Source organism: Aptenodytes forsteri, unplaced genomic scaffold (assembly GCF_000699145.1).
Source record: "Aptenodytes forsteri isolate BGI_AS27 unplaced genomic scaffold, ASM69914v1 Scaffold32, whole genome shotgun sequence".
Taxonomy (NCBI): Eukaryota; Metazoa; Chordata; class Aves; order Sphenisciformes; family Spheniscidae; genus Aptenodytes; species Aptenodytes forsteri.
In genome coordinates this window covers 1,948,935-1,972,305 of record NW_008795138.1, presented here as the reverse complement: position 1 = coordinate 1,972,305, position 23,371 = coordinate 1,948,935, and the positions used below count along the sequence as shown (strand labels likewise).

At 37.0% G+C, this 23,371-nt stretch overlaps 1 protein-coding gene across 1 annotated transcript in view; it reads left to right on the top strand.

Moving 5' to 3' along the window:
• GPC5 (glypican 5) overlaps positions 1–23,371 on the top strand; it is an 807,080-nt gene that overhangs the window by 95,367 nt on the left and 688,342 nt on the right. Inside the window, exon 2 of the mRNA XM_019471856.1 lies at positions 19,000–19,694. Coding sequence (XP_019327401.1) covers positions 19,000–19,694 — 695 coding nt within the window. The remainder of the gene's footprint in view (positions 1–18,999; positions 19,695–23,371) is intronic.

Sequence of the window (23,371 nt, the reverse complement as noted above, 5' to 3'; positions counted from 1 at the left end):
CCTATAAAGTAGCTAAAAGAGTATGTAATCTGTTGCCTTCTTTAAGCTCGGCATAGTTCATGAAGAAGGAAAAGGAACTCCAGAGTGCAATTCATCCCATCCTAAGGTGGATGGCTGCCATAATCAGGATGAATTGCCCTTCAAAGCTGTCTGTCTGAGTGGAGCTATGGCTTGCACAGTTAAAGCATCTTTCTAATTAATCAGTAATCTTAGATTTGCCTTAGGGATAAAATATGAGGAGGTCCCTATCTGAACCCACTGATTATCCAAATAGCTAGGGTAGGTGAAGTATTTGCCTTTTGGATGGCTGAAGTAAGGTGAAATGAATCCTGCTTTATACTTTGAAAAGACGACACTTTGGCAGGAATTGTCTCATTATTATGATACTACAAGTTACCATTCTTAAACATAGAGAAAGGAGAAAATATTACCCATTTTATTTCCCCCCCATCTCAGAACGTCATTAAGGAAAAATACGATTGCATCGTTGTCTTACATACCTAGATAAACTAAGCCATCCAGGAGAAATTTAAAAACAATACTTACTTACTTGCTTATTTGTTATTGAAGACTATAGATTTAGTGGGATTGTAGCTGCAAGTTATTAATGGTGCATAAAGTACTGCATCAACAGTTAAAAGACAGAATAAAGCCAGAACTTTGCAATTTTTAAATTGTGTTATTATTTATTGTAGATTTAGAAAAGCTAAAACCAGTAAAGCCCAAGAAGCAGGGAACATTCTACTTGAAAGAGAAAATAAAAGAAAAAAATACAATTTTTCTTTTGTATAGATTTTTTTGCCTTTTTTCATTATTACTCTGAGTCCTTTTTTGTATGTGCCATCTATAAAGACAAATGGCTGTAATATGAGTGTTCACAGACCTGTGTCTGCTCAGTGGAATGGTTTATGTTATGGTGCATTTTTCCACAAAAAATAGTTATGGGTGTCATCTTTTCTCATGTAGATGAAAGTTTCCTAAGCCCCATTTTTCCAGTTGATCCATAATGGTTCTTACATTGCTACTTTCTTCCATGGTTCCTAAATGACCAATGATTATTGCTCATGCCATACAGAAAGTCAGTTAATTTATGCAGCTGAACCAAACCATGCAGAAAGGTGTCAAGTGAAAAAACAAATTGAAAAAAATCCTCATAATAGGAATGTCAGAGAATCTAAGAAATAGTTGTTTAAAGAATGTTCTGATACTCAACTTCAGATAAGTTATGCTCATTGCAGCTTCAGAAGCACACTTCAGTGCTATTCATTGCACACCTGCTCTGTTCCTGAGCCTCCTAGCGTGTGACTAGTCATGTATTATAGAACAGCATTAAGGTATATTAAGGTATATTAATTTGCATTACCTGCCAGCTAGAGGAGAAGGGGATCCCTTCCATGACATTCACTTCAAGTCAAATGACAGCTTTCTGAGGGCAGTTGCCCATCCTCATGGCGAGAGTCCTTCGTCAGCAGTCACACTGGTTTGAGGAGTCTTCTTGAATCACCGATAACAATACACAGGAGTCTTAAGAAAGAGCAAGATGATCCTGTATCTCTGATGTAAATGCCATCCCACTAGGGCCCACAAATAAAGAGAGAGAGGAAAGTAGTTCTCAAAACAGAACATTCCTGTAATATTTAATATGCAGAAACTTCCGATAAGAACTGGTCACAGAAGAAAACAGCAGGACGGTTCTAAGAGTCTCAGGAGTCTAAGAAGTTCCCTGGCTGTTCACCTTCCTCCTGTTTTCATGGTACGTTATTTGCTAATTTGGAAACATATCGTTTCTGCATGCATGGGATATGAGAAGGGAGTATTTTGTTGTTTTCTAGACAGATTATTTTCATGGTCATGGAGAAAGCTTTTACATCTTATGAATATCCTGCGTTCAGTCTGTTTTCAAGAGCTGCAATTATCGCTCATCCCTTACGATTAAAGTAGGACTAATTTACATGTCTGTCTTATAAGAGAAACATACCATTGGAACTGAAACGGAAGTTTTCTTTGCTTGGATGGTCACAGAAGATCAGTGTTCTTGGTGTTCCTTCCCCCACCCCATTCTCTGTGGACTGCAGTCTGGAGAAGAGTTGTGGTCACGTCCGTTTTGTCACTGTGAGTGGCCAGTTCAGGAAATAGTTTAGTATGTGATCTTCTTGTGAAACTGGATTTGGCAGGGGATTAAAAAGCATCTGCTAAATTGAGTGGAGAATAGGGCTGCCACTTTCAATCTTTAGTAGATGGCACACAACTTTTATTGCCTTTCTCTCCTGTACCTCTTTTCTCTCTTTGATCTGTATTAGTAGGGGGTGAGGGAGCCCCATCAGCAGTTCTGGAACCAAGTGCAAAATTCGGAACTGAGGCGAAAGGCGCACAAAAGGGACAGAGCACTGCGGCACTGTCTTCAGATTACAGAAGGAAGGTTGCCCAGAACTGGACGTTAACTATATCAGCATTGCTAACTACGCAGGTCAAGGAGGCATTCTCAGACTGCAGGCCAAATAATGCAGTGTGGCTCGTGTCCACACCACTTAGGGCTAGCTCTTTCTAGAGCAGAATGACCACATCCTTTTCGTGTACCACTTGGCTGTGTGTGCACTCTTGATTTTACATGACCTTTTTTTCTCAATGCATTTTTTCAGTCTGCAATAATACGAAGGATGCACCACACCCACCAAAATGAACCCAAGGTGCTATGCTATATGCCCAGAGATATCAGGAGGATATAGGGAATGGGAAGCTTTCTGGAGCAATATTGGAAGAGTGTGGAGAATGCCAAAGCTTACACAGTTTCATCCATACTGTTTTTTTCAGAGTGGTCCCTGTAGTAGACCTGTCTGTAGAACCACACAGGTTATCTTGGCAAGAACTAGGAGGAGTGATCTGAAACAAACCTGGGACTAAGCTATTAGTTATGGGTCTAGTGGTCAAATTCTTTCCCTAGACCTTTTCTCTTCAGTGGGCTTGTTAACCATTATTGGTGGATAGCTTTAGGAGTGTGTTAAATGCTGGCAGCGCAGTCTAATTTAACATTACAAATAAGTTGCCTTTCTTCAGTGCCTTAGAAAATAAAGTTTTTTCAAGCAAAGAGATTCCACATGTATCTTTTGCAAATGCTGCCAGTGCATGATCCTTTTGGGATTGCGGCTTAATTGTTTCTTGATGTTACAGCATGCAGGTATGTATTGCATGTGTCTTTTGTGCTGGTGTTCTGGATGACAGTCAAGTTCAGAGGTGAGAATGCATGGAAGATAGATTTTTAAAATTGAGGATACATTTTCAAGACACATTTTACGCATGAAGAGTGGTTGAAAATATGAGATTATCTTTTGATTGAGTCAGTCATATTCAAAAGGCACTGAAATTCCTCTGTCTACATAAGCAAAAAATAGCCTCCATTATGTCTTACACTCTTTTTCGTCTTATATGTTTTGGTTATTGACACAGAATCAAAATAGTTTGTCAGAGAAACAAAAGGTAAAAGAACTTTAGTTGATAATTTAATGCATATTTTTCAAAATTGCCTCTTTTAGTGAAGGAATAGCATATGAGGTATATAAGCTTGTGTATGTTAAATATGCATATATAAAAGGAGATGCACACACATTTATCTTGTGTGACTATTAGGTCAACATTAAACTAACTGTAGACATCAAAGAGAAATGTGACATCACTTCCAACTTGCTGAGGTATCTTTAGTAGATGGCACACAACTTTTATTGCCTTTCTCTCCTGTACCTCTTTTCTCTCTTTGATCTGTATTAGTAGGGGGTGAGGGAGCCCCATCAGCAGTTCTGGAACCAAGTGCAAAATTCGGAACTGAGGCGAAAGGCGCACAAAAGGGACAGAGCACTGCGGCACTGTCTTCAGATTACAGAAGGAAGGTTGCCCAGAACTGGACGTTAACTATATCAGCATTGCTAACTACGCAGGTCAAGGAGGCATTCTCAGACTGCAGGCCAAATAATGCAGTGTGGCTCGTGTCCACACCACTTAGGGCTAGCTCTTTCTAGAGCAGAATGACCACATCCTTTTCGTGTACCACTTGGCTGTGTGTGCACTCTTGATTTTACATGACCTTTTTTTCTCAATGCATTTTTTCAGTCTGCAATAATACGAAGGATGCACCACACCCACCAAAATGAACCCAAGGTGCTATGCTATATGCCCAGAGATATCAGGAGGATATAGGGAATGGGAAGCTTTCTGGAGCAATATTGGAAGAGTGTGGAGAATGCCAAAGCTTACACAGTTTCATCCATACTGTTTTTTTCAGAGTGGTCCCTGTAGTAGACCTGTCTGTAGAACCACACAGGTTATCTTGGCAAGAACTAGGAGGAGTGATCTGAAACAAACCTGGGACTAAGCTATTAGTTATGGGTCTAGTGGTCAAATTCTTTCCCTAGACCTTTTCTCTTCAGTGGGCTTGTTAACCATTATTGGTGGATAGCTTTAGGAGTGTGTTAAATGCTGGCAGCGCAGTCTAATTTAACATTACAAATAAGTTGCCTTTCTTCAGTGCCTTAGAAAATAAAGTTTTTTCAAGCAAAGAGATTCCACATGTATCTTTTGCAAATGCTGCCAGTGCATGATCCTTTTGGGATTGCGGCTTAATTGTTTCTTGATGTTACAGCATGCAGGTATGTATTGCATGTGTCTTTTGTGCTGGTGTTCTGGATGACAGTCAAGTTCAGAGGTGAGAATGCATGGAAGATAGATTTTTAAAATTGAGGATACATTTTCAAGACACATTTTACGCATGAAGAGTGGTTGAAAATATGAGATTATCTTTTGATTGAGTCAGTCATATTCAAAAGGCACTGAAATTCCTCTGTCTACATAAGCAAAAAATAGCCTCCATTATGTCTTACACTCTTTTTCGTCTTATATGTTTTGGTTATTGACACAGAATCAAAATAGTTTGTCAGAGAAACAAAAGGTAAAAGAACTTTAGTTGATAATTTAATGCATATTTTTCAAAATTGCCTCTTTTAGTGAAGGAATAGCATATGAGGTATATAAGCTTGTGTATGTTAAATATGCATATATAAAAGGAGATGCACACACATTTATCTTGTGTGACTATTAGGTCAACATTAAACTAACTGTAGACATCAAAGAGAAATGTGACATCACTTCCAACTTGCTGAGGTACATTGTTCAGCTTCTGTATAGGACATATTTTCTTTAAGAGTTGATTACTTTCACCAGAAATTTGTTCTATGTTATAGATTGCATTCATGCAGTTGAAGTTAGCAGAATATATCATTTAAAAACAGAACTAGTTGCAAGAAAATAATCTCTGGACAAACAAATCTCTGGAGGAGACAGAGTTTGATCTCATTTTCTACAGTGGAAATTCAGATACAGCTGTTACAAATCAATAATACAGAAGTTCTAAGTAATAATACAGAAATTTTAAACAATCAATAATCAATAATACAGAAGTTCTAAGTAATAATACAGAAATTCTAAGTAAATACGTCAATAATACAGAAGTTATTAGTAAATTTGTAACTGAGATAACCAAGCTATACAGGTGAAATAGCAAAACTAATGATGATTGGTGTAATAGACCAGATTGTTGAGCTTGTCACCATCAGCTCCCTCAATAGAAAATTAAGTGAGAGAGGCACTTTTTTGGCATGATTCATCTCCCCACAAATATTTTGGCATGATTCATCTTCCCATAAACATCTAAAATAGGTCAGATGAATCATGCCTTAAACATCCCCACAACTTTCTATTGTTGAAAAAAAGAGAATACAGTATTTAGCTGAGGTGGTAGCTGAGATGAATCACCACCGTGTATACTTGTGTGATAGGTGTGGTAAACTGATGTGACCTTTCGCTGCCTTCTTCCTTGTGGGTTTTGGGTTTGGCATTGGCATTGTTTAGTAAACATCACTGCTCTCATCAGTACTGGCATGCATACGTTCAAGATTATATATGAACTGAAGAGTATGAATTGGAAGGCTCCATAATGAGCCTTATACTTTGTATTGCAAAGGTAAAATGTGTATTAATACCTGACATCACAGTATATGTTACTCTAGGAGTATAATAATATAAATTAAATTCTCATGCAGAGTCATTAAAAAATGCAGAAAAGGGCCGAATGTTCTCACATGTCCTACCAGGTTCCACTGGAAATAGTTAATTCTGCTCAAGCTCAGCTATCACCAACACTGATCAGACTGTTAACAGTTAAAGGACCTCTTTGCAGAGCTATGGAGCAATGTTGGTAAGATGTAAAGGATCTTCACTTCAGAATTGTTTTCCACAGCGTTTTCACCAGCTGGTTTCTTTTGTCAATATACACATCCTGAAGTGCACTAGTAGTTGTCTTTGGATGTCTAGAGGTAGCAAAAGACTGAAAAGGGCAAATATTTTTTTTGTTAAACAGAAAAGGGGGAAGCTAGAGCCTTCTAGACTGCTTAGCTTCATTTCAGTTATTAGGAATAAAAAGCTGAAATATTTAGAAGCCAAATACAAGAACATATCAAGCTGATAAGTAACAATGAAGCTGCATTTACTGGGGACAAGTTGGGTCGAGCTAATCTAATTTCCCTGTATGGAAATGGAACCAAAATGTGGGTATGTGAGAAGCACAGATGTTAAGTCACTTGTCTTTCCTAAGTCTTTTTACCCTGTTCAACATGCCATTCTCATAAGTAAGTAGGGAATTATCTTGATTAAATTATCACTAAACAGATGCAAAACTTTTTGGAAACCTGCATTTGATTGGTTAGCAAGTGTTCACGGTCAGAATAGAAAGACACTTCAGATGTGGTTCCTGGGCAAGTACAGCCGCTATTTTCACTACTGTGTTGAACTGTGAAATAATCAGTGTGCTCTCAACAAGTGAGGGAGGGCAATAAGAGCTCATGCGCAGGCTGGAAAATAGAGCTAGCATTCAAAACAGCAGGATGCCATTTGATGGGGACATACACAGATTCTGCGTATAGGTAGGAGTAAGATGAGTTGAAGATTGGAGAAGGACTGGCTCAGCAGTTGCTCTGTTGAAATGATGTAGAGAGCTTAGTGGTTCCCAAGGTAAACATGAGTTAGAGAAGAGATGCTATTCCAAAATAGGTTAACAAAACATTTTTGAAGTACCTAGTCAGGCAGAGCTGTATATGAATTTGGAACTCCTAAGCATATAGCTTGTCCACTTAAGCACTTAATTTGGGTAATTTAGACTTCCCTTTGGAAGTCTTTAGGATTAAGTTTGACTACATAGAGGCAGAATGGACCCCCTTTATGACTGAAAGAAGTGGGACTGTTCATTTTAATAAAAAGAAAAGAAATTGATAACAGTTTTCAGGAGTAAGATTCTCCACCTAGCTTCTCTGAACTAATCACCCTCTTTCTCTGCATAAATAGAGGAGAAGAGCAGCGTGATTCATCTTATTTCCATGTGGACACCTAACCTAGGTCAGATGAATCATGCCATCATCCTCTGTACTGATTAGCTGAGATGTAGACTCATCTACTTTGGAGATGCCTTTCGTCTTTGGAGATGTCTACAATCAGGTGGGGAGGATCTAATCTGAAATACCTAAAAGGAGGAAGAAGCAAATAATTTGTCCTCATTGGTGAGAACAAATGAGAGTGTGGTGAAGCACTGGAATGATTTTCTTGGAGGCTGTGGCCTTTCTGTTACTGTGCATTTTTTAAGAATAGGTTAGATAAATATGTTAAAATATGAGATCATAAATCTAGTTGAACCTGCCCTGGGTTCAAAGGACGCATTAGAGGACATCTCAAGTTCCTCTAGCCCTGTGTTTCTGTGAGAGATACTCCAGTCCTACATAAACTAGGATACACAGCTGTAAAGGGAATGGGGAGGTAACCATCCAGTTTTGAGTCATGCAAGAGATGCGTACCCTTTGTCACATTGCATGATGGTGCAGATCACACGATGGAGTGGAAATCACAGTGGGGTTATAGTTTGGAAGAGACACATTTCCAGCAGCTGTTATCCCCAGCTCCTTTCTGGAAAGCATTACATGCCTTGAGAATGTGTGAGTTGGCAGTGCTGCAGCAGGAGTTGCAAAAAAGGGCTTAGCAGCGCATCTACAAATAGTGGCAGGGCAAAAGGCTTTTAGCACCCCCAGTAAAGCTGTATAGTAAAAGTAGATAATGTACTGGTTATACTCATGATTTCTCTGAAAGTAAAAAAATGTAGCATTTAAAAAGGCAAATTATCTTTTGTATATTTGGAAAGAATTTGGTGAAAGTTAAAGAGCATTAAGATGCAAAGCTTAAGGGAATAATTTAATGAGCCCATATTTACATAATTATTCATACTACAGTAAACATAATTGATTTACGTTTAAATCTAACATCTGTTGTTCTTTGGTCCATTGAGTGAGCTCTAACTAAACATTAACAGTCATTAAAAAGCATCTTGCCAAGCGAAATCAGAAAATAATAGGTGAGATAATCTCATTTAAAAAATGGATTGCTATTAAAGAACAGGATTTCAAAATTTTTCATAGAGTAGACTGCATCTTGACAACATACATAGACTTTATAAAGAAATCTAGACTATAGAAAGAAACCAAGGTTTTGACTTGTTCATTGGTGCCATGAGGCCAGAGAGCTGGACTGAAAAATCGGATGGGATTTCCCCTTGGCCAGGGCCATTCTGCCTGATACAAGCTGCAAGTGCAGTAGCTCCCCCAGAAAGTATAGGGAGAAACATCCCTCTGCCAGGTGGGATTTTCGTTGGTTTTTTGTGTGTGTGTGTTTGTGGGTTTTTGTTTGTTTTTCTACAGACATGCTTAGTGGGGGTATAGTCAGCAGTCTTACTGGAGTACATGGGAACCTTACAATAAACAGCATGTAATGGGTTTTTACCTTTTTCATAGTAAAAGCCATTCTGTTAAAACAGCTTGAACATCATGGAGCGTATCCAGAGCTTTCACCTCAAGAGCTTCTGTTGCAGGTTTGAATAACTGCACAAAAACCTGTAGGAGTGTTAGTGGGGAGCAAGCAGAATGCAAGCAAAGGGGATTGATCTGTTTTTGTCCTTCAGCTGTGTCTGCATTCAGAAGTGTGTATGAGCTGGAAGTATAACTAAAGGCAAGCGCCAAAGCTACTAGCAGCGATGGATCATTTAATGTGTATTGTTGAGTTTAATTTCTAAAGAATGGGTTATGAGTTGGTGTAGAAATGGCTTGTATTAAAATCAGGAGTCACACTGGGTAAGAAAGGGTGAGTCGAAATAGAGTGGACTATTCCAATCCATATCAATATTTGATCCTAAGATGTTATCATCAAAAGCAGCCACACAGAATATTCTGTACAACTGTCATAAAAAAGGCCTTCTAGAAACAGTTTCTCTTTCCTGAGACTTCCTTAGTGTTGAAATATCTTCTGAATTTCACTTAAATTTGATAAGTTTATATACTAAAACTCTGTGTATTTTCCTAACCAGTTTAGAGAACTGGATTTTTATGTTGTTGTTGACAGGTGCTATTTTCCTCTTGTAATTGGGAAAAAGCACATTTGTCTGTCTGATTATCCACCTCCTGAGAGTTTCTGTCTTCTCAAGTTAGAAATGGTACATTTATTAACCTATCTGAAACTTGAAAGTGCATACTTCAAATCCATTCCTTTTTACAGCATTCTGCAAAGTAGGTACTGAAATATACTGCATAAACCAAAATGCTTTTGCATCACCTACTTCAAGCAGAATTTTGCACATAGCAGTAATCACTAATAGTGATTTGATCACTAATCACTAATATACCAGAGCTATGCAGAGGGACATACAGTTGTTGTTCTTGATATCAAATAGTTACAGAGGAACATAGAACTAACTTCAACATAATACAGATCCAGTCATAAACGTCATTGTTCCTGAATCTTCCATGGAAAACATGGATGTTTGTTTAAGAAATGCAGCCTTAAAGGACTTTTTTTTCCTTTTTTTTCTCAATAAAAATGTGAAGTGAAAGATAATAAATGCATCTAATCCCTTACCAAACTCTTTGGAGGCTCTTTGAAACCCATGACATGCAGTCATATGCTAAGCAAACAAACTTCTCAGACTGACTCGTGTGACCATTTTTAGTGTGGAATTCCTCGGACTATCAGATGCAGGAATTTACCCAACCTCAACCAACACTTAGAAGAAAGCTGTCAGATTAAATATTCAGTGATACAAAATGAATATATTTGCTTGTTTGATGTGCAAGAAATGTTGATCTGTAGTGTTGCATCTGCTAGAACCTGATTATCATTTCACTTTAACCTGTATAAATCAAAAACCAGCTCACTGAAGTTGAGTGAGTATTGCCAGCATAAAACTGGGGTAAGTGGGAAATAAATAAATAAATAAATCAGGTTCTAAACTTTCAAATATAAAGACAAAAGCTTCATCTGATGTCAGTCATCATTATAGCTTTATAGAAGTCTTCCTGAGGTTGTTCTTTCTCTTCATGTGTAATTCCTCTGTGATTCCCTGATAATTACTTTTTATAAAGCTAGCATGTAAAGTCACGATGCTCAGGCAACCCTCTGGAAACTAAGTATATAGTTTATTTCATTCTAAGGAAAACAGATTCCCAGCTGTGCAGAAGGAAAGAGGATTTGCATAAATATGTTAGAAGTTTGTCATTTATCTACCATTAAGACCACTTTGTAGAAGCATGATCGTCTCAGCTCTTTATTCATATAAATTGCAGTGTAGGATTATGTTTGATGACTCTTTCTCTTGATACCAGTTCCTTACAAAAATCTTAGGGATTCACCCTGACTAAATGTAAATCTTTATATCTGAGTGATTTGTTCTAACGTCCCTTTATAGTCAAGGGAGAGGAACAAGCACTTCCAGAGAGCAGTTCATCTAAACCAAAAGTAGTCATCCAAAGTCCGACAGATGAATCTTGCCTTAGAAGTGCTTGTTTCTCTCACCTGACTTTTGGGGAGCTTCAGGTGACTAGCTCACATATATATGTTTGAAGTTATGTGAGATGAATTTTACCCTTCTAATCAATTAATTTTCTGACCCTCCTGTCTCAACATCATCCTGCTATAAATTGCAAATTTCCCTTTTCAAAAAATACCCTTTTCATACATCTGAGGTGACTTGCCTTCCTTATATATTATGGCAAATGTGTAAAAAAGCGTATCATAAATCATTATCAATTTAATGTCCTTTTGCAAACCATGCACAACATTTTACATCAAGAGATTTTCAAACAACTTCATTATATGATACCAGTTTTAAAGCTGTGATCCCCTGGAGTGTTCTGCTTGCAACTCTGAGCATATTTCATTCCAAGGTAGTAAGCAATATATTCAGAATTCAGGAATATTTTCATTCAACAAGAAAGCATTGCCTGTGGAATACACAGAATAATGCAAAATCAGAGAGATGGTAAACAGAATCCGAGAGGAAAACAAGGTTTTGGTATAGCTCTATTTATTGCTAGTTATTTCTTCTCCTGGCACCATACAAAACAATCTGCTCTTGTTGCTTCCAAAATGGCAAGATGAGTGGTCCCATAATCATCACTATTAAACGGGTAACAACAGACTGGAAAAAAAAAAACAGTTTTGAGAGAAAAGTGGAATCAGTGATTATAACTAGATAAAATAATAACCATGTGGTATTCATTCATGTGATTATTATTCATTCATTCATTCATGACAGTCATTCAATATTAAAATATCATCTATCAAGGTATGATTAAATACTTCACATTCCAGTTATAACTTAGGAGTATGTTAAATAGCAGATTCTAAGGGTAGATATTTTAAAATCAACAGTAGCAAGTTTCACTGAAAAGTTCAAAAAGAATTTTCTGAACCATTGGTGATGATTTTCATAAAGTTATAAAAATTAATGAAGCTCCAGAGGACTGGAAAAAAGATAACTTTATTCCAACATTTTATAAAAAACAAATACAAGACTTGGAGATCATAGTGTCCGATCAGCTGAACATGAGTCCTCTTGCAGTGCTGGGCCTGTTCTTGAATGTATAAATAGGAAGATGGAGAAGAAAAAGAAAAGAACAACTGGATTTGTTGATTTCAGAAAGCAAATTCTACATGCAAAATAGTCAGTATCAGGATTATTAAGAAAAGATTAACACTGAGTGATGATATTAAGTAGATTTTAAAATAAGAATGAGAAGTACAATTATTAATTCAGACTAGCGAAAAGATGAAGAACAATCATCAGTGAAATTCATCTCACCTGGCTTTGGGACATGTTTTTCTAGATAATTTTCTAGATAATTTCTAGATAATTTCTAGATAATTTTCAAATAAAATTTAAATAATTTTTTGAAAGAAACACTTGTTCAATTGGGAATGAGTTTCTTATGAGTCCACACAATTTCATTATGGGCAAAGAGGAGAGCACACCTTACATATGGATCTGAGAGAATTTGCTGTTTCTCTGATTAATGTTTTAACAGCCTTTCAAAGTGCAACAGTTCTTTTTAGTGTAATTGCAGTGACTCTAATGCTTATGCCCAAATTATCTATGATTGCTAATTCCTATTAATATTCCAACTAAAACTGTCATACACCAGCTTCCTAGTGCCTATGCTTTTCTCTGGTGCTATGTTCGCGCCTCCTGTGCATTGCTCAGATGAATCATCAGTCCCGAGCTCTCCACTGGGAGGAGTGTGATGCTGCTGGTGGAGGTTTCTTCCATGATGGTCTTGGGCCCTCTCAGGGTTAATTTTATTTATTTCAATCCTGTATTTGCTAATGGAGTACACTCTTGCCTACCCTCTGGGTCCTTGGGCTTAATTACACCATAATTACTTCATTTTTTTTTTTTCAGTCCTCTGCATAATATTTTGAAGGGTGAAAGTTACGCAGTTGCACAAATCTAAAAAAAAAATACCCCAAAACCCACAACTAAAAAAATTTACAATATAACTAAACCAAACTTAAAATCACAGGATATGCAAGAAACTCCTGACATCCGAGTATCTGAGTAATTTGCCATTGAACATAGAACAACTTAGACAGTGAACAAGTGATTCTAATTCAGGTTTCTTAATTTTTTTTTTTTTTTCCTCCAAATAGAGCTAAAATAAATTCAAGACCAAACAAGACCTGACAAATTCTGAAGTCTATTATGAGTAGTTACGGCTGTAAAGCCTGAGGTGTATCACTAACGCTTGGCAACACAGAGTTGGTTGGGCTACAGGTTTAATCTGTTCTACCTGTTTTCCTACTGACTTCAATGGTGAATCTATAATCTATGAAATGGATTAATTTGAAATATGTGTTAATGAGGAGCAGTTTTAGTGAGTCTCAAATATCTTCCGCTGGCACTTATCCTTTTGATCTCTCTCCCATATAACCTTCACAGGCAATGCCCTAATGAGTTCATTCCTTATAATTCATTTATATGTCTTGAAGACTTTATTCTTCCAGCTCATTTTTCTGATATGATAAACGATTAGGGGTTTTTGCAGTATATCTGGCACTGTGTACTACTTTGTAGTTAGGGATAATTACACCTATATGTATTTCCCTATTTGATATATTTTAAACAAAGACAGATAATATGTATGTAATACTGGGTGGATTAATTTCTTTTCTCTAATTATTCTTTTCCATAATTTTTGAATGCTTTTTGTTTGCTAGGCTGTAAACTGTGCCTGAGACATTCCCCTTGACTCCAATAGGACAATGTATGCAAGATACACTTGATTGGACTATAAATCTTTAGCAGAGAGAGTTTGATGCTTCTGGATTATTTGCGCTGCCCATAAACAGGAGGAAGACATATGAGATCCCTGAACATTAACGGCAACTGGCAACAGGCTAATACTTTCCCATAGGATTTTTCAAGTCATAATAAATTCATAATATTACTAGGTTTTTCAGCTTTTGCTTGGATTTAGTCATCTGGATTCCTGTATATTATGGGCTGATACTTAGGGTAATACAGACTTATCAGTTTTGGATCCTCTCTGGACTGTGAAAGGCATTCTTGCTAAATACTATCTCCACAGTTCAAGAATGGATTTTAACCTGTCTGGTTATAATTTATTGAGTTCTATATCTTAACCTGACTAAGTGTGAATTAATTTATAATATGTAATGTAGGCTGGTGATTAATACTGAATTATAAGACTTCACAACTTGTTGGCCCACTACTAATACTGGATTTTTAATTTATTAGACTATCTTTGTGTTAGGTACTATAGATGTTTCAAAAGTTAATACTCAGAATTTAGACCATGCATTTTCTCATTTAGCAGCTTGTATAGAACATTTATCTGTGTGAAGAAAGGGTAAACTTAAGAAAATACAGTTGCTTTTATAACAACGCAATTCTGTAGAAATTTGTTTCAAATTAATTTTCTAAGGTACCTGTAGTAGAAAGACACCACCAAAACTATTAAGGATGAGAATTGCAGGGCTGGTTTAAAATCCAATCCAGATTCTATTTCATTCAGTGCCATATTTCCATTAAATTTGATTAATGTCCAGGAATAAAAAACAATATTTCTTTTTTGTTCTTTTTGTTCTAGTAAACAAGGCATATGTATACTTTTGTGTCCTCTTTTAAAGCCAGTAATCCACTGGACTGATCACTACATTGTGGTGTCTTTATAATGTACAACTACGTGTGGCTGTCAGGAACAGAAAGGTTAAAGGAAGTGAATGAAAGATTGCAAATCTTTTAAAGCAATGACCTGCTAGTTATTTTACATCACTTTGTGATCACTTTCTTAAATACACTATTATCAACAAAAAATGTATATATGTACTGATATGAAGAATCAGCTGAGTAAATGCAATACATAAAACAAAAAAGTGCTCATCTACATTTTTTTTCCTAGCCTTGTGGTTTGTTCCTTCTTAGCAAAACCAGGAAGAGAGATATTACTGTTCTTTCAAAAAATTAATGGGTTAATATATTGACATCCCTGATTTTTGACTTAGGAGTGTACAAATCATAATTTTAAGTGTAGCCAAAGAAAAATAAAGTTGACATGTCACCCATGGTAAATGCTAGACATCATTCACAGTAGTGCTGCAGAAGGTATCTGTAGGATATTGCATAGTGGTTACTATGAAGGTCTCATAAAGGATGGAGATAACAGGCACTGAGCCTGCAGATTAAAAAATCATTTAATAACAATAAAAAGAGCTTGTCTGGCTCATCTTGGTTATATTTAATATGTCTTTTATATGTATTGGATTTATACTGATTGAAAACTCACTGCTTCTTTTATGTGGCTGAATAATTAAGACTGATGATGTTAGTCTGGGCCCATAGACTTAAAAGATAGAGAAACACATTGTTAAATCTATGATACACTTGCAGTCTTGAACCAGCATAACTTGATTTGTCACTGAAGTCTTTGAAAGTGTTGTAAATGACACAGATTGCCATCATAAGGTGTTCACAGGAGCTGTTCAATATTGAAAGTAAACATAGGTCTGCTTTGCTGTCTGTCATTCTTCAAGCTGTCAGAGAGCAAAACAAATCTCTGGAATAGCTTTTGCGGTTATAAAGTAGGAAACATGCCAGTAGAATAAACGTCATTAACAAATTTTGTAAGAAATCCTGAAATGACAATTAGACAGCATAATGCAGAATCGTAAACACAAGTGGCCAGTATTATCATAGAATCATAGAATAGTTTGGGTTGGAAGGGACCCCTAAAGGTCATCTAGTCCAGCCCCCCTGCCGTGGGCAGGGACAGCTTCAACTAGAGCAGGTTGCTCAGAGCCCCGTCCAGCCTGACCTTGAATGTTTCCAGGGATGGGGCATCCACCACCTCTCTGGGCAACCTGTGCCAGTGTTTCACCACCTGCAGCGTAAAAAATTTCTTCCTTATCTCTAATCTAAATCTACCCCCCTTTAGTTTAAAGCCATTCCCCCTGGTCCTGTCGCAACAAGCCCTAGTAAAAAGTTTGCCGCCATCTTTTTTATAAGCCTGTTTAGAAAAGCACAAATAGTCAATAAATCATGCTGTTGATTATTGTACTCATTCATCTGTGGGTTGCTGGGGCACTAGCAATGTAATTCAATCTTGAAGGTTTGTTATTGTTTAGACCACGTTGTAAAATCTATTGATAATCCATGTGCAGCATGATTTATTCTTTCATCTAATATTTGTGCTATTGGTAATAAGATACTGCAGCCATGGATTGTAACAGACACTTTAGATCACATACTTTATGGTTTTCATCTAGGAAAAGTAATAATAAAAAATTGAGAAGGGTCATAAAAACCTTATTCATGTCATTCTAAAGAGATTATTATAACATCATTATTGTACTAACATTACCTACTTTAACAAATTTCTTCTGAAGCATTGGCAAAATTTGTGTAAAAGACTGAATCTACAGTTACAAAAATAGCCATTTTCCTAGGAGGCTTTACTATTCTTCACACTTTATTATTTTAAACCATCTAAACCAAGAATCATTTTGACTTAAATTTTTGTCTTTGTTATTCTGGCTGCTCCAAGCTTTTATATGAAGGGTTCTTGAGCCAGTGATAATTTAGTTGTCTAGGCACAGCCATCTAGTGCCATTTTAAATGCAAAACATCCACACACAGCCTGCGGATGTGACACAGGACCTGCAGGATACCCGTGCCCTTCTGAACAGGCAGATAAACAGCATCTACCATTGAAAATGGTACTAAACCCTCTTAGGCAACTAAATAAAGCCTCCATAGTAGGATTGTACTTTCTTTGCATTCCTTGTGCCCTCCAATAAAAATGAGACATAATGTACAGTAGGATATTTAGGGCTGCAACTTAGCTGTCCATGTATATGTGCCTCCATGTGAGCTAGGTGTCCAAACTGCCTTTATAGCTGGTGGAGATCTCATCCTCAGTTCAGTCGCCTTAAAGTGGGCATCTTGATCAATCTAATACATCCTGATTAGATATGATCCATATCTGATATGTTGTGTCTCATCTGCTGCTCCAGAAGGACGTGGGTGTCCCATACACATGTGCACACCTACAAACACGGGGTGCAGTGCAGGTGTCTCAGGTACGATCTGGCATGAGGTGCTGAGGTTGAGAAAAGTCAGAGAGCCAGCGGTGATGCAGGCAGCTGTGGTCTACAGAGTTCCTCAGCTGGCACTTCTGCGTGTCAGCTCATGGGATGAACTGAAGAGGCTTTGCTGTATTGACTAGGTCTCCATTGGTGGGAGCCTAGCTCCATGCAGGGTCCTGACTTCAGGAGTCTGACTTTTGAAACAAATCAAACCCTTTGCTGAATCACTGTGATATTTGGCACATATGAATGACTATAGTGAAATTCACTTTAGGAGAGATGCACATATATATGTGCCATAGTAGTGGGGGAAAAAAAAAAAGACAAACGGGATGCACTTTCCTACTCTTTACTGTGGGCAGTCAACACTTTTTGTCTTACTTACATGAATGTTAGAGGAATGGAAAAGAGAGACAGCAAAATCAGTCTGAAGGGTGGTGTGAAATATGAAACTAAGAGTTAATAGATAATAGGTAGCAGAGGAATAGAGGTAATGACTGACTTATAAGTATGTATCTCATTTTTATTGGAGAAAACAATGCATAGAAAGTATAAGCAGACTAGTTTAATGTCTTCTCTGTGATCTTTTCACAAAGCATGCAATTTAAAACCCACTGAAGTCAGTGAGAACCATTTCACTGACCTGAACAAGCTTTTTATCAGAATATAAGACATTTATTCTTATGCATAGATACATAGTAAATATGTGATAGCCAGTCTTGGTTATTATATTAAAATTATTCTGAGTTTTCTACTGTTCCTTTCAGTCAGTGACTTAACATCAGACTTAAGATTGCTTCAGTAATTGCCCGACATAATTTGACACTATTTGATTCTGCCTATTTTTAACATCACTATTTGGACAGTATTAACTGTACTTCATGCTTTTCCTCACTTTATTTCCATAGAGTCCTATTAAAAAAATAAATGTGAAAAAATAAATACATGAAAACTTGTAAAGCTTGAATGAATAAAAGAAAGTTACTGGTCATAGCCATCCAGTGGATAAAATGGGTTAATACTTGTGATATGTGTTTCTGTGTATTTTTATTCTCAACCCTAAGGTAAGTTTCCTTTTGGTCTATATATTGCTCCTTTGCCTTCCCTGAAGTGCAAGCTTCTCAGGCAGATCTAGGAAATTCCTCAATGCGAACACTCTTTTTCTGTTTTGAAAACCAGCATTTTTCCTTACCTGCAAGTCATAGATCAAGTCAGGAGAGAATACTTCTCCAGCGTACTTTAACTGTTTTACTAAAAGCTACTCGGTGTGCTTAAGGATTGCCGCCTAACACATGAAACTCAGTGGAAGTTTATCCATTCAGGCTTTACCGGTTATGCAGAACTTGAGGCTCGGAGAGGGTGTATCCATCGCAGTGCCCGAGGAGAGCAATTCTGCACGTTCCAGCACTTTGCTCGACCATAGCAATTGCCAGACCAAACAACGTTGTTTAAAAGCACGTTCTCATGTGTGTTTGGTACATCTCCTTCCTTTGGAAGACAAGAAGACAAAACTGTTTGATCTTTTAAAAGCTAAGTTTTAATGGAATGGAAGAGTTGTTTAAATTGTTTAACGATACTTTTGCCCATCCATTTAGGCTGGTAAGAGGAATGACTTGGAGTGGCTGAGAGCATTTAGCTTTCCATTGCAACTTGCAGAATGAGTCGTGAGATGAGAGAGCTAATGTATGTAAGGGCTTTGTTGTATTTTGTAACTTAATAACTTAGCTTACAATCGATTTCCTTTTATATTTTTTTAGGCTGCGTTTAATATATCCTGCCAAGAAAGCATATGGATTATTAATTGTGTCGTAACATTACTTGTAAGGTGTTTGCCTATATACAAAAGACAGTTGTCACAGTGTGTGAGAAGTTTGTCTCTTCATAAATTCTAATGCAAAAATGCATTTGGGGTAAATATAAGATGTCCTGATGTGATTGCTTTAAGTTCTTACCTTAAAAATGATGAACTTTTTTTTTTTTTAATGACAGAAACCTTTGAAATGCTTATCAGACTGGCTGAGAATTACACAAGCACGCTTTTCTGCAATGCATATAGAAACATGGCTGCTGAGGCTACTACACGTGTCCAGGAGTTTTTCGCGGATGTTGGACTCTTCGTATTTGGCACAGACGTTAGCACAGAGGAATTTGTCAACAGATTTTTTGACACCCTGTTCCCAGTAGTCTACAACCACGTGATAAACCCTGGTCTGACTGACATTTCAGTGGAATATGCGGAGTGCCTCCAAATGGCGAGAAGAGACATCAGGCCCTTTGGTAACGTTCCCCAAAAGGCCATAGGACAACTGGGAAGATCACTGTTACCCAGCCGGACATTCTTGCAGGCTCTGAATTTGGGGATTGAAGTGATCAACACAACAGATCATCTGCATTTCTCTAAAGACTGCAGCAGAGCTTTACTGAGAATGCAGTACTGCCCCCATTGCCAAGGGCTGACTTTAAGTAAGCCCTGTATGGGCTACTGCCTCAACGTCATCCGAGGCTGCTTAGCTAACATGGCAGAAGTTGATCTTCACTGGCGGGGATATATTCAGTCCCTGGAGGAGCTCTCAAGTGCCATGACTGGAACATACGACATCGAGCACGTGCTTCTAAACTTTCATTCACTTGTTAATGACGCTGTCGTACAGGCTCGTATCAATGGGCCAGAATTATCTGAGCAGGTAAGAAGCTGTTTTTATCCACGCTCGGTGCAAACGTGGCACTAAGAAAAGTAACACTGATAATTATTACTTGTTTGGCCAATTTTATGGTGATGAACGCATTTGTATCCGAGTTCAGCTTTATTTGACAATGCATTTTTCCAGCACCGCCAGTTTTTATTTTAATCATGCACATGACCTGCTAATTTCCCATATTCTATTCACAAGGTTCACATCAAGTGGAGCTTCAGCATTTTGGCAGCATTTACAGTAAAGGCTTTTCAAAATGAAAAGAATTCTTGTGTGGAATTTATCTTTTCCCATGTCCGATGAAACCACAGCTTTTTTCAAAATTTTGCTGAGTGAAAATTTTTGTTGCACAATGCAATGGGAACTTCTATTCCTTCACCCTTTTTATTTAGAAGTTAACATTTTCAGTAGGTGCACTGAATAGCTTTAGGTTTAACTTTACAACTGCGTCTGTTAAGTTCTACTGAACAAGGGTGAACAGTGGAATGTGTCATTAAGTTTGGAAGCTTAAAATATTAATGAGAGGAAAATAAATTATCTGGTGAAAAACTAATGCCACAAATATTCTATAAAAACAGAATTTAATTTAAAATTTTAATTTATAAATTAATTTAATTTAAAATTTAATTTAAATCTGATATTTGTGTAAATGAGAGTGTTAGATCTCAGCAATTATATTTGTTTGCAGATTGGACACTTGTTATACGACATACTGGGAATAATTTTTAGGAGCACAAAAAAGTGTTTTTCATGAATATAAGTAAATTGTTTAATTGCTTCATTGTTATCTTATATGCACATAAAGGTAAATTTAAACAATCCTTCTTTTAGATTCCAGTGGCCTGTCTTAAATAACCTATGACTTTGCGTAATTATTTGCATAATTTTGTAGGCTTCAGAGAAAGTAGCAGAGTTCATTTGTAACATGAACCAAATCCTTCCTTACATATACTTAAGAGAGAAAGCAAGTTATGTGAGAGCTGTGTTAGCTCTGAATGCATGAAGTGAAGAATTTTAAGATACCGTTAAGGAAGATGATACACATTATTTAGCTACACATTAGAAAGAAAGTTAGTATATCTGCAAATTTGTGAAGGTGATGTAAGTAGCAAAATTCTAATTCTTCCTATGTTACATTTAATCCACGATACATTTTGTAATTATATTTTTCTCTGTATTCTTACATTCAGACTTCACTGACAGCGACGTATTCTGTGTTTAAAGCTGGGTCGAATACCGTGATCTGGGGAGATGCCTTTAGTTTTACAGGGTACACAGGTCTGTTTGTGCCTGGGTGTCACTGTGGCGTGGCATCAGCTGAGGTGCAGTAATACTTCTAGGACTACCACAACCTGCCTCTTTACGTGACTAGCTGAAGTTGAAGCAGCGTCTTCTGCTGAGCAGCTGATATGACCTCTGGCAATAAACAGCTTGACCTAATATAACAAACACAGGATTCTTCATTTCTTACGAAGACCCACAGTCTATTAAAATGGGTTCTTCATCCTGCTTGTAGTCAGTGAGTAACAGGGAAATTGCCCATTTCTATGAATTTCCCATTTTATCTGCTTTATACCAGCCAGCTACATTAGCCAGAATCTCCTGCTGCTGAACTTCCTTGAGAAAAACTGTGATTTTTTTTTTTTAATTTTTTTCACTAACAGTTTGGCTCAAAAGTGGCTCACTAATGTCTGTATCATTCCTAATATGTTTCAGAGCTACAGTTGCCTTTTAGGGATATTCCCTGTTCCTCCTCAGATTTTTGAGGGATCTTTTTTGCCTATAATTTTCAGGAACAAGCTAGAATAAGAAAGTAAAGGCTCAAGGGAAGGCCTTCTTTTTCCTGTTTCATCCTGGGTCACTTAGTTTGAAAAGTTTTAGACTTGGATTTTCAACAGTGAAGCGGCACTGGCCCAGACTTAAGAGTCTCTCAGCACGCTCACGTTTTCAAAATGAAAGTTTTTACTCTCCAAAATTTCACTCAACTTCAGTAAAAAATTAAATGGGTGAAGAGCCCTCCACCCAGTCTTTTGGCTTAATGAAATTTTCAGATTGGAGCAAAATAAAATGCTTTATTTTGATATTCCTGAAAACTCTATGCCTTCCTTTTCCCCTTCCCTCATACGAAGTAAGGGATACTAAAATTTCCAAAATGAAAGTTTTTACTCTCCAAAATTTCACTCAACTTCAGTAAAAAATTAAATGGGTGAAGAGCCCTCCACCCAGTCTTTTGGCTTAATGAAATTTTCAGATTGGTCCAAAATAAAATGCTTTATTTTGATATTCCTGAAAACTCTATGCCTTCCTTTTCCCCTTCCCTCATACGAAGTAAGGGATACTAAAATTTCTTATGTAATGGTATATTGTGCCAATGTGTTTGTTTGAAGATCGAGTGTTTACTTCTGTTAAGATCTTCTCATACAGAAACACTTCCAAACTTTAAAACCTAAATATTTCATTTTTCACTCAATCTGCATCAGACGTATGCATTTAGACATATCTGTCACTTAATCTCTATGTTATAATTGACCAGTCCTTTCTCTGTTTCATCTATAATTTGGACAAATAAGACTATGATGCATTGATCCCTTGAAACGTGGTGATCTAGTCAGTCAGTTCTGATTTGCTGAGTATGGCTTGAATATATTTCATGTTTGCCTATACATTAGGTATCAAGACTTAATTCTGACATGTAATAAATACAGTCTTTCAGCTTTAAGAGGCAGAGGACACGAGTTCTGTTGAAATTGGCTCATTAATATTTATTTATTTTATCTTCAGAGTTACTCATGAACTGTTTCAAATTTTGATAAGCAATTAATGCATCAGTAATTCTAACAGACACAGAAAAGGTGATTATGAGCCAGCAAATAATGGCTCGCTTAGGCACGCAGCAGTCTCTGCAGTTTTAAAAGTGAGTTTCATCACAGTAAGTACTTTTATGAGTTTTAAAGAAGCAGACAGAGAAAAAAAAATCTTTAAATGTTTGGAAGTATGATATATATATATATCTGTGAAAAAAGCTAATAGGAGAATCAACAGAGTATCCTGCTTAGTGATACATGTATTTGTACAGCTCTTCATCTAATCGTGTACGTTTGTGTAAATAACTATATGTAAAGAATTTTTTTCTAACATGTTGTGTGGATATCTATATTTAAATCTAATGTGTATTCATACATTAAGCTCTGTGTGGTGTAGAAAGACCACTGATGCCTATATAACATGGCTTCCTTTTACAAAACTCTTTTCCAGTAATTTACAACTTGTTCCCTTTTCTGCTTGGGTCAGCAGAGCAGTGCCACACTGTCTCCAGCTGGAATTTCTCTTTCCCTTTGTTCTTCCTGTTTCGAATTCACGCCTTTAATTGCTGCATCCCACAGCTCTGCTGACTGACAAATAAGTGCAGCACCTGTTCATCATCTCTATACCTGGACATTATTCTGTGCTATTCTGCAGGATCTAGTGGACATGTGTGGGTTGTGTAACTCTTCACACATATATATATGTTCACATATATATATATACACACACATATAGAATCATAGAATCATTGAGGTTGGAAAAGACCTCTAAGATCATCGAGTCCAACCATCGACCCAACACCACCACCCACTAAACCATGTCCCTAAGCGCCTCATCTACTCGTCTTTTAAATACCTCCAGGG